Raw genomic sequence first — 12,756 nt, 5'->3', positions numbered from 1 at the left:
AGAGAGCGGGAAAAAATATGCCCTGTTTTTTTAAAATGTTTTGGGCTAAAATAAGCCCTACTTCCCCCCTCAAAATTGTATATTTCTACCAAAGGTCCGGCACCCTGCCCTAACAAAAACAAAAGTGCACAACATGTTTCAAGAACATATTATTCACATTTTTAATCACATTTATCACAGTGAAGCAATTATTGAATACCATTCGATATGTTTTTAATCACCAAAAGTATCAATGACGACAGGGGGGATATCTTGCCTTTTATTTAAGGCCTTAAAATGGACGCGATCCCAATGCAAACGGACCTGATCCCAAAAGGGACCACAGTCCCAATTGAAAATGTAGAAAATGATTAATTTTTTTAGGTGGAGGGGCTGAAAACTCAGCTCTTTTATGGTTAATATTTTGAGAAAAAGCGCTCAAAAAGGAAATAAATCTCTTGCACATGTTTAAGTCCTTATAAATGAATGCAAATATTTAAAATGTCATATTTTGCTGTTGGTAAAAAAATCCCACTTGAAGCTATTATTTCCATATTAAAAATATGACGTCTATACCCTTGAAATGTGGAATTAAAGCCTCAATCCACAGAAATTTGGGAAAATAGTTTTAGTAAATATTAATGATTTACTCAAGGTAAAACCTTAAAACTAGAATGATATCAATTACCTTTCAACAGTAATATGGTTATTTCTAAATTTTCTTAATTTTCAAAACTGATACTATCTATTGGGAATATTTTGACTGGATTTTGGAAAAAAGATATGTTTTGCCATCGGGAATATGACCCAATAAACGCCCTGTAGATATTAATTTGGATCTTAAAAGCATTCCCCCTTGAAAGTTATTTTATGTAAAAATCAACCCTTCGAAAGGGCCCAAGCCCCTTTCCCCAAGAAGTGAGAATAAACCCTGCATATATACGAAAATACGCATCTTGAATCCAGGCAAAGTTTCATGATCCTAGGCATAAGCATTCTTGAGTTATCATCTGGAAACCATTTTACTGTTTCGGGTCACCGTGACCTTGGCTTTGACCTAGTGACCTGAAAATCAATTGGGGTCACATGAGAGTTAAAAGTAACAATCGCATCACTACGTATTTGATCGAGCATATTTAAATAAACAGAAGACAAATATTTTCTTATGGTTATACTATATCTGAAGTGAAAACATGAGCTATACTGGTATGTATTTTAGAAATAAGTAAAGGATATTATTTTTTAATTATGTATGCTATTTATCAAAATGTTATTATTAAACACATGTAAACAATGAAATAATCGAGTTTACTAAAATTCAAAAGTAACACGCCAGTATCTTTTTCAAAGTATTATCTAATAGTATCAATTATGAGTACTTCCAAAAACGTCGTAACACACTTAATCTTATGCAATTACTTTGATTTATAAATAATACTGAAAGTATAATTTAAACACAACTGCAATATAAAATAAAACACTATACAAATAATAAAATCTAATAAAAAGGAAGAAGATTTTGATGACTGACAAGTAGATGAAAGTGAGATTTATAAGTGTACGTTGAAGTACTTTTAATATTTCAGTTGCAAAGCTGTAATACACAATTTTGATGTTCTGTTCTTTATTTCGCATATATGTTTTATTGTCATGGAAATCGGCATTCAAATCAAATTTTTTGACTGATTTACCGAGAAATTAAGGTTTTTCAGACGTTCCAAGTTGTAAAAAATCAATCTCTTTTTTTACCGCTGTATACAACAATTGTTTTACAAAATTGGTTTTAATGAATATTTATAAATAAAAACATGCAGTATAAATTCATACATAGATTTATTATTATAAATGATAGCATGGTAGTAAATGAGATGGAACAAGTGGAATCGAGACAATATAAACGGACAATTCCCCTTCAGAAAGTAGGGGAAAAAATCTCTAGTCATTAGTCATTTTTAAAACAGTTTATAATAACGGCATAGGGTAAATACAAACTATTTGTATATACATGTTTTTGTATGTATTATTGATCGAAAAAAAGAGAAATGTTGAAGTCCCACCGCACAAATATAAAGTACAAGATTCAACTATGCTATGCAAACAATAATATGCCAGAAACATTCTTGACCATTTGAGGTGTTGCATAAACTGATGAAATATATCACTTTTATAGACAACTATCATAAACTGATGAAGTATGAATATTATGTAGTACATTATTCGTAAACAAAAGCATTTCGGCCTAAAAAAGTTTATATTTATATTTATAATGTCATATTGCTCTCCAAAACATCGATACACATACGTGGATAGTTTCCATATATAAGTTTAAATATGTGACACTGATGAATAGTTCATAATCAAATAATATCGTAACATACAATATGTTTATATGGTACCTACACACATCAGTGTGGAATATTTAAACTAAATAGGCTAATCTAAACTACGTTTTGTATCATTTGTAAGACAAGAGAATTTGATACTTGAAAAATAAATGTTCTTTTCAGTGTCATTATATTATATATTTTACTTTAATAGGTTTTTTTAATATGCCATAATTAATATTAATATCAAAATATAAAAATAACATTGAAAAACGCACGGCGCTGTAATTAAACCCGGGATCTCTCGATGTAAAGTTGTAAAGTTGCGTGATACGTATTAGATGTATCTTTGTTTTATTTTGACAATATTATCGTAGTTTTACGCACTACTCAGAGACCGTTCGGAATGACGAAATGTGTGAAATAAGCCGAATTTACACGAAGTTCATTACAGGTTTAAAACATAAATATGCTGAAGTGACTTAGTAACACGTTGAATAAAAATTCATTCTTTCATGCGCTAAATTATTGTTCTAACAGTACGAATTAAACAAGCGGAATGCATAAAACCGTGTTGTTTCAGTGCAAATATTGATAAACCAAATCCCGCCTTGTTCCCAAAATAGAATATATTTATTAGTGGTGAATACCCCTTTTACATGCGTATAATTGGGAAATAACCTCGGGCATTTTACGTTTAGTTTCGATTTTAGTTTCAATCGGAAAAGCATTTGCAACAAATTGTGATGTGATATATCAAAATATAATGGACGTTTTATATATTTCGGTTATGACAATAGTGTGTGGAATGTAATTTATTGGCGGGAAAATCATATCAGTTAAATACGTTATTATTGTTTTAATGTTATATATCGTTGTACGATATACTAAATACAGTTATTGAATGCAAAGCAAATGTAAATCGAAACCCATGTATATCATGTATATAAACCGAAAGTGACCCAAGGAGTGAAGATAAATATGTTATAGTTGAGTTTGAGTTTGTTAAATACTGTGCTCGAAATCATGGCGAGCGGAGAAAATACATCTACTTTTATATTTTACAACAGTGAGGACAGAAACGGTGCAGAGGCACACGAATTGAAATTTCGCATTTGCAAACGAACATGTCAAACTGATAATGAAACATGATTACCAGGGACCTCTATTGTTAAATCTTTACACGAGTGCATTCACAAGACTGGCCAAATAATTATCTTTGTAACAAATAAATCAGCTCAGAAAGGATTGTTCAATTTTGCAGCTTTGTCATCGTTAGAAAATATTATGTTTGAAAAACACATGCGACTGTATATAGCCTATAAAGAGGCCAGCATGGACGATGTCAGATTCTTGAAATCTGGATTGCTGTCTTTGACACCAAGCCAATTTTTTTACTTGAATACTTGGAAAGGAACCGACAGTCTTTGAAAGCGATTGAAATGTAAGACTATGACCTTTATTTAGTGTGCTTATATTCATGTAAACTTGAGTAATGGCAGAAACAACAATAATAACAAAAGTTGGCAAGGAGTTTTTGCGCGTAGTAGTTAAAGTAGTATTGATGTATTAATAGAAAGAATTGTAGTAATAGAAAATGTAAGAGTAGAGTAATTGTAATATTGTTAGTAGTAACAGTAAAAATAGTTTTGGTAGTATAAGAAAAAATAGCAGTAGTAGTAGTAGTAGTAGTAGTAGTAGTAGTAGTAGTAGTAGTAGTAGTAGTAGTAGTAGTAGTAGTAGTAGTAGTAGTAGTAGTAGTAGTAGTAGAAGTAGCAGCAGTAGTAGTAGTAGTAGTAGTAGTAGTAGTAGTAGTAGTAGTAGTAGTAGTAGTAGTAGTAGTAATAGTAGTAGTAGTAGTAGTGGTAGTAGTAGTAGTAGTAGTAGTTGAAAGGAGTAGGACGTGTTTACAGTGAGATAGTGGAATGTTACAAAATCAGTATTTGGATTTTAACTGTATATTACATTTAATTTATGTGTAGGTCCTTTGCGTTTGACGAATTTACTTCCGGCTGGCAACGTGCACTTCGGCTTGGTGTATTCCCATGTGTCTGGCTACATGGGATTTGTTGCTGAAGGTATGTGTATTTGATTGTACAACATTGCATGTTGGAACACACGCCTGCCAGTACCATTGAGAACTGCCCTTCTGTCAACAATTTTGTTATAAAGTTAAATAAACTTCGGAAAATTTACACAATAACTTATTGTAAATCTATATTGAACATACGTATATGTTTTTACAACTTTATTTTCGTTTTTGTATTTTAAGTTATTGTTTTCCACTTTGGTGATTGGTTCTTTTTCAGAGTCTTAACTGTAGTAAACATTAATCTGCAGTCAACACGCTTGTTCAAACTGTGCATATTCATTTCTTACGGACGTCTCTATAAGGCTTTGATAACTATTGATCTTCAAGCTATGTACATATTGCAATTAAAGGTGGCTTGGCGTTCCCAGGCTGTGAACACAGTCGTTTTCATAGGTGATTGCTTTGGTCACGTGCTTAGTTCTTGTTTCTAATGTTTGGTCTATTGGTCAGAAGAAGTGAAGGACCTCGAAACCATGTTTTTGATTTCCCTCCTCGTGATGCTATAGGTGTTAATTGTAATTATATGTGTTCGGAAAATTAATATTATAAGGCGACACTTAAACTGCATTTTCTATCATGTGGAAATTTTTTCATCCTTCAGAGCTGATCAAGTACTTTAAGACAAATAAAAGATTTGTCAGGAAATTCCTGCTAATTGTGCCAGAAGACTGCAACGTTCCACAGGACCTTGTTACGGCAGATGATTCAGAAGGAGAAATAGTAATTTCCCATGACAAAGGGGATGCACTGGAATTCAAACGGGTTCATGCCGATAAACCAAGAATCTACAGGGCGACCGTATATCGAATTAAATGTGGAACTGTAAATATAAGACAGCTTTTAAATATTGTATTCACTGTGCTTAAAGTTAAGCTATTGTCCAACTCACCAAGCTATACTTAAATGTTATTTCGCATTTTACTTACATGCTGATTACTTTCTGTTACTTTATTACATGTTTATAAGTTTTGAAAAACATAACCATGATTATAAATGTGTACATTTGACATATACGTTGAACATAACTTGGTACTTTTTTAAAATGGGTATTTGTTTAATATGTGCAATTGCTCCGGTTGGTATTCTTGGGACTTTGTAGCATGGATAACGTTTGTAAAAAGTAGAAGGTTAATATCAGATATTATTATTAATATAAATATTGTTAAAATGACCGTTTTAAAATCGCGACGTGCTTGTATTTCATGATCATAAAACGAACTGCGAATTTCAAGACAAAGCATGAGCTATATCAGGAAAATGAAAGATGTTAACATTATCAGAAAATATTTATATTTAAACAAAAAGGACCAGCTCTGACTTGATGAGACAATACAACTTGCCGACTATTTAGATATATGGTATGTACAAAGCATTCCACGTACAGAACCAGAAAGTTTTATTTTGGTACATTAAAATAACATGTGGTGTCTCTTTCAGGAACATTTGAAAAGCTAAATTGTTTAAGCTTATTTTTAAAGGCTTTATATAGCGGTCACATAAAAAGTGGTAACGTTTTCAGGAGGAGTACCACGTCTTTGCCCAGGTCCCGACCGTTCTGAAAGCCATCTCGCATCTTGCACAGAATCATCTGGGTAAAATAGATGTCCAACTTGAACAACAGCGCTTCTGCCAGTCCTACCAACAAATTCTGGATGCGAAGCGATGGAATGATATTGTCCAAATCGTCACTTGCAAAGGTGACTTTTAAAATATATCAATTACGTATGGAACAACATATCATATAACACTACATACAATAAATAAAAAGCCGCATCTTAATATAGCATATTGAGTTAAACGATATATTTCCATTCAAAATGTAATTGTTTTAGAGTTTTACCTTTCAAACTCATACATTTTATTCAGTTGAATAACGTTTAGTCAAAACTTAAAGTATTTACATTATTAACCGTGTACATTTTGATCTTTTCCCTAGTGTCCTTTTATTTATTGAGTTTGTATCATTGGCAAAACATGGCAGTCCATGCGCTGATTATAACGGCTGCCACTGCATGTATGTTGAAATTGAATATAAAGCTTGATTGAACAAGAGAAAACAATGTTCGTCTTTATAAAAAGTTTTTTAAAAAGTAACGTTAGTATTTTAAATCAATAGGAAAGACACCGAAATCAAAACTAAGTTACAGAGAAAACTCTTAAGTTGAAACTGAATATACTATACATTTGGGCAAGTCGACAGTAAAGCTATGATCGTTATTTTGTTTATGTATGTAAAGCAACCGAGAGGGAACACAATGATGCGGCGAGGTAGTATTTATTGAACCGGTTGTCATAGAAAACTACGCTATTCTTGAACATATTGTTTCTGTAAAGGCACGATTCGTAAACTACACTTTTGATCACTCACCAAATGCAAAATATATATGTAGATGGTATACAATGTATATGTTTATTATATGACTCGTTTGGGTCTGTATTGAAGACGAGGCTGGCCTTCCGTCTGCACTGTTCAAAGTTGCGAAGTCGCTAGCAAATAGTCTGCCGGGAAATTTACAACCTCATGGATCAAATCAAGCGACAACTAAAGTCTCGGTAAGTTTCACTGTGTTTTGTTTTCTATTTATTCGTGTTACCATATAATGCATTATTATAATAACGAACATACTTTATCAAACGTAATTTATTACTTCTTCTGTGTTAATTTATTATAAAATTTTAATACTGCCAATGCAAAGAAAAACATTGGAGGTTTCTCGGAATTATTATCTCAAGTCTCACAGGCTAGTCATGGACGACACTTTCCGCCTAAACTGGATTGTTGTTCAGGAGAGACCTTATTCAAACGACAGATTCCATTAAAGCGGAAATTGTCGTCGCTAGTGGTACGACACTTTACACACATGCATTATGCCCGGTGTTCCCAGATTGCTGTTAAAATAATCTCTCAACAACGAGTTTCAAAAATACACAACCTAAAATCAACGATACCCTATTGTTATATAAAAGACATAGAATACGAAACAATAAGTATAGTTACCTTATCATTGAGTTTAAACATGGCGTTTATTAAAGACACAGACGACTTATTATATTTATCGACATGTTTTATGCTTTTGTTACTTAATTATTCTGCTTAGAATTTATAAGGTTAAAGTACACGTAAAATGGTCAATAAAAGTCTATCAAACAATCAAACTACTAAGATTATAAACGTAAACAACAACAAAAAACATTTGAGTAAGCGTTTTTGCAATTATTAAGCAAAACATGTACATCGTAAGTTGCTAACAATTAGTCCATGCATTTTACACAATTTTGACAACAACTATAAGGACTGCAGTATACTTCTTTTATTCAGATTATCTGAGAATGTGAAGATATGTATTTTGTGCGCAAGGGCTGTGTTTGTTATTATATTAAACTTACCATAATGTCTGTAAAATTGAATCGTTCATTTTAACTATGTGTATTGATCTGATAATCAATATGTTGTTTATTATTATTTAAAGAGTGTTTATCTATACAACTCTTCAACCGACCTCGATATTCTAGACGAGATTCGAAATGAGTTGGATATACATCATATTCCGAATAAAACAAATCTACCAGGAGAATCTATACTCTCTGGGGGCGACAATAGAGAAGGCTGGATCGTATTTGTATTGTCGAAGGAGTCATTAGAAAGCAGTGATACTTCATTTAATGTGTTGAAATGTATAACTGCTGATGTTGACGAAGGACGGTTGGGAGTGTTGTTGGTACTCCGTGGTGATCTGGACATCTCAGATGTGCCCCAATGTTTTCGTTGGGTTACGTATTACAGAGCTAAAGCGGTGGGCGATACATCATACACGAAACGAATTGTACGGACAGTTTCAGGTAATGTTTGTCTTATTAAGCATATACAATTAATAGTTTCATAGTAATGTTGTTGTTAAAGTAAATGTGCAAAACTTCCACAGTTTCTACAACACGTATCGTTTATTCCATCAGATCTTTATAAACGTTTGAGGTCGCGGACCAAGTTTGAAAACTCCGATCTACAATTTAGCATAATACTGCCTCCCCCTTTTTCATTAAAACATATGATTCAGATAAACCTGCAAGTACTCAATATAAATGTTTCTACTACATGTATACATTGAAACTTCACCGATGTGTTCAGCACTGACCAATATGTTCTGACTGGCAAATAAGCAGAACTATGCCCTTTGTGTACTTCCATAAAATTATGTTAATTTTTGCGTGTAACTACTCAATATCTTTGTATTCGCAACACATAATGAAATCATGATTTCAACATCTTTTTACATATGCACTTAACAATACCTATAACGTTGGTTTGCCTTAAGCACGATAGAACCCCCTTTATGTTCCTATAAAATTTAAGTTATGTGTTGCGTGAAAGTTGACTGCTATATATATTTTATCGATACATCAAACATGTTTTCGAGACTATAATGTTCATGCGAGGCATCAGAGGCCACAACTTTGACCTGCCATTTACCAGATATATGCCCCTTATTTACTTTCTGTTCTTTGGAAATTCAGGCAAATGTTTGCGTCAAACAGCTCCTTATTTCTAGCTTTCCTTCAAATCGAGAATGAATTTGAATTTGGGTCCAGTTTTGTCAATTCAAGGGTACTGTTGCCAAACATGTATAAACATTTTGCGCTAAAGTAGGGTTGGCTTATTTAGAGAGGATTGCATTTGGCGCAAGTGGGGTACAGGTCACTGCTGCTATAAAAAGGTTAAATATTTCCGCTCAATAACTGTTTAAATAAAAGTATTGTGCTTGGGTTTAATTTAAAATGATTTATAATTATGTGAATATTGTATAACTTCATTTACAGGATATCCTGTCGATATTGGCAGAAAACTTCCCGCAGGAAATGCCGTTCCTGGTTTATGCTGGGCATATTTCATAAACTATCTGATGATCACACTTACCAGCGGTGAGTTTAACATGGACTTTATTATCATTTATTTTTTAATCGATTTTTGTGTTCTTTAAGTAAACATTTGTTGCAATATGTGCGCTTTGTCCGTTGTAACCAGAATGACTCGTGTCGTTTCAATTGCTATATTTGGATTTTTTTTAACCATATGTATTTTAAAATTAAGATTTAGTCTTACAGTCTACGTTGTCGACATAAAAATAATTCAAATCACCACAATTGACTCTATGTTATAGAAATGGGCTTTATTTGATTTAGAGCTTCTTTCATAAGGCGATGCTTTTATCTATTTATGCTAGGTAAATATATGTAATCAATTTACCATTTATATATTATTGTTTCATAGTAAAAGCTTTCACACGTATCCCATATATATTATTATTATGCCAGTATTATGTCCTGCTACGATGCAAATAAACACATTAGTCTTATGAATAGAAACGATCAAAATGTTTACAACTATTTCGGCTTCAAAACATCGATATCACTGATATTGGTCGATAGTAATATACTTGATTGTTTTGTAAGTAACTTGGGATAATGTATTGGTTTGGTTCTCCTTAAACCGCTTTAGACTTCGGACCGTATAAGGGTATCGATATCAGTTAGTGTTGTTTATTTGTGAGTTAGTTCTGACGTGTCAAGTGCATGAATGTTGTGTCAAACTGTGTGGCAGCTACTTTCTTGCCACAATCAAAAGATACTAATAATGTTGTTTCTTTTAAATGGCGCAGGACACAGCACAATATATTGAATGTAAATAATACATAATATTGATTAACAATATTTAACTTTGCAGATTTGGACAAGACAATCCAAATTTTTCTGAGACAGAAAAACGTCGAATGTGGCTGTATAAGAAAATTGATTGTAGTCTGGGTGAAATCATGCGATACCGAAAAGAAGCTACACCATCTCGCGAGCGAACGGTGAATAATAAACCAAATCTTTTTATAAACAAACATAATACATCATTTTGTTCATTCAATGATGCCGTGTCTTATTATCATGATTTCTAAGCAAACAATACGTCTTCACATATAAACAAAATTGTGATTCATATATATTTTAAACAAGTAAGGAGCCTTTATAAGTGAATCACAATATTGTCGAGTAAACTCTTGTGTTTGTCTTTTGCTCAATGAAATTTAATAAAACCTTGTTTGTTTATTATTTTGTTGCAGTCTTATTCAAGTGTTATACTATGTTGTTTAGTGCCGTGAATCGCAAGATGACGCATACAGGCCAGTTTCAGACAACTACCAACGGTTTTGGAGGACAGAAAGTCAGACCTTTTAACCTGAACGTTTATGAATTTGCGGACAATTCCAATCCAGATAAAAAGGTATATTATAAAACTGGTATACTGCTGTTTTTTTTTTTAATTTAAGTAAAACTTGATGACCAACTGGTATTATATGATACTAATAAGTATTTTTGTTTTATATTATATGGAAGAGGTTATCTATCTAAAAACACGTTCAGTTATGGAAAAACACTATTTAAATTTAGTATGTTAAACACATTTAATTTGAAATTTTAACTGCCATAGCAGGAGAGCAACTGAATAATCGCCATTTATTTCATCAAAGGAACAAATTACTAAACGGTATGACGTGAAGCACATATGATAAATATTACACACATACATAGAAATTAGTTCAACTGGGAAGAACGCTTTGGAACGGTCCAAGCAAAGCATTAGGGGATTAAAATCGGTTTTCAGGAGTTCCAAACCTATCGAAACATTTCATTGTAAAAATCACGAACTTCATAGCAACATAGTTAAAAGTAATGGGAAAAAACAGAACATCATGCGCATATTGATTGAACGATTATGTCAACTTTCTATTAGCATGTTCATTTTTAATTTATTACGTTTGAAGTGTTCACAAGTTTTTTTTCATATTTTTGTAGTAAATGTGTTGTTATCGCTACATAACCATTTGGCCAATACATCACATTGCACATAAGATCTAGCCAACTTGTATGCGAAACATATATGCTTTGAAAATAATACGCCGTCAAACAGTAGCAGTACAGATTATCTTCAAGGCCAACTTATAGCATTGGAGTAGCGCCTTTTGGTTTCAAACCAACTTTGGTGTCAGACACCAACGAGCTTTCGCTTGTTTGTAAACACCAACGTCCGTTGCAGGGGTTCATATGATTTTGTGAAACAGAATGTACCTGTGTACAACCTTAAGTGTGATGATACACATTTCCCCACCATAGTGCGAACGTTAGTAGGTTTTGGAAATAAAACTGGGGTACATGAGTATTTGAGCTTTTTGTCAGAATATATGCGCAATTAGAAGCCGTTAAGTTTTGACCTCACTTACAAGCTAAAGCGATTGTGTTTCTCCCGGAATGTCCTTCTTCTATTTATTTTCCGCTAGTACATTGTTGTTTGAATATGGAGAATATAACGTCCCCATAAAACAAGTCCATAGGATTTGAACCCATTATATCATTAATGTATATATACTTCAATTCAACTTTAATATTTAGTACTTACAAATCCTTATATGATTTAAAGCTTAGTCAATCCCATTAAAAATAACTGCTAGATTTGCACTTTACTTTAATGTTTGATATATCACATGAATATATAAATATGCGAATAATAAATCTCGAAAAAGGTCTCCTGTCAACGTCTGATATTCGTTTACATAGACCTCTCTAGGTCCTTTTAAGTTTAATTTTGCGCATGTAGATGTTCTACAACTTAGTCCTGTCTCCAGGTAGGACGATGGCTCCCCGCGCACGGACTACTGTCCACTTCTGTAGTTCCTTATCAGATATATTTTTGCATATACTTGTTCTACAACTGTTTCCTTCTCCAGGTAAGGCGATGGTTTATCATGGATTCTGCACACCACTGGAGTTGCCTCACAGTTATATTTTATCGTATGTACATGTTCTTTAACTTTGTCCTGTCTCCATGTAGGGTGAAGGCTCCTCGCGCGCAGATTACTGCCCACTTCTGTGGTCCCTTATCAGATATATTGTACGCATGTACATTAACTACTACTGTGTCCTTCTCTAGGTAAGGCGATGGTTCCCCGCGGAGTACTGCACTCCGATGGCCTGCCTCCAGACGATGGAGACCGACTTTGCTGGCATCAGTACCGCCACCAAAGAGAACATTGGACCGATGTTCAAAAAGTTGTTTGACGAAATAGTTTCTCGCGACCACGTAAAGCAAAAGTTAGGCGACAACAAGGTTTCATTGATTTATTTTGATGGTATGTTTTGTTTTTATCAGCTATAAAGTAAATGTGTGATGGGCTTTGTTTATCGTCATCAACTTTAGTCTTTAATCTCGAAAATGTTTATATGTTGATTTAATAAACCTTTCGGCATGAATATGAGGTCAGACAACATGTTCTAGAGTGCAAATGGAATTTATGTTAATATACCATAACTGAATATTAGTTG

The 12,756-nt window shown here is 33.1% G+C and overlaps 1 protein-coding gene across 6 annotated transcripts in view; it reads left to right on the top strand.

Annotated features, from left to right (window-relative positions):
- LOC127839356 (stimulator of interferon genes protein-like) overlaps positions 1–12,756 on the top strand; it is a 155,095-nt gene that overhangs the window by 140,255 nt on the left and 2,084 nt on the right. For all 6 annotated transcript variants that reach the window (XM_052367704.1, XM_052367705.1, XM_052367703.1 and 3 more), the window contains 9 exons: positions 4,286–4,381; positions 4,997–5,217; positions 5,915–6,092; positions 6,839–6,948; positions 7,866–8,235; positions 9,211–9,312; positions 10,115–10,244; positions 10,531–10,660; positions 12,365–12,563. In XM_052367704.1, the coding sequence (XP_052223664.1) occupies positions 4,286–4,381; positions 4,997–5,217; positions 5,915–6,092; positions 6,839–6,948; positions 7,866–8,235; positions 9,211–9,312; positions 10,115–10,244; positions 10,531–10,660; positions 12,365–12,563 (1,536 nt within the window). The remainder of the gene's footprint in view (positions 1–4,285; positions 4,382–4,996; positions 5,218–5,914; positions 6,093–6,838; positions 6,949–7,865; positions 8,236–9,210; positions 9,313–10,114; positions 10,245–10,530; positions 10,661–12,364; positions 12,564–12,756) is intronic.

The sequence above is a fragment of the Dreissena polymorpha genome, chromosome 7, assembly GCF_020536995.1.
Source record: "Dreissena polymorpha isolate Duluth1 chromosome 7, UMN_Dpol_1.0, whole genome shotgun sequence".
Lineage (NCBI taxonomy): Eukaryota > Metazoa > Mollusca > Bivalvia > Myida > Dreissenidae > Dreissena > Dreissena polymorpha.
The sequence above is the reverse complement of the archived record's forward strand: the minus strand, read 5'-3'. Positions and strand labels throughout refer to the sequence as shown.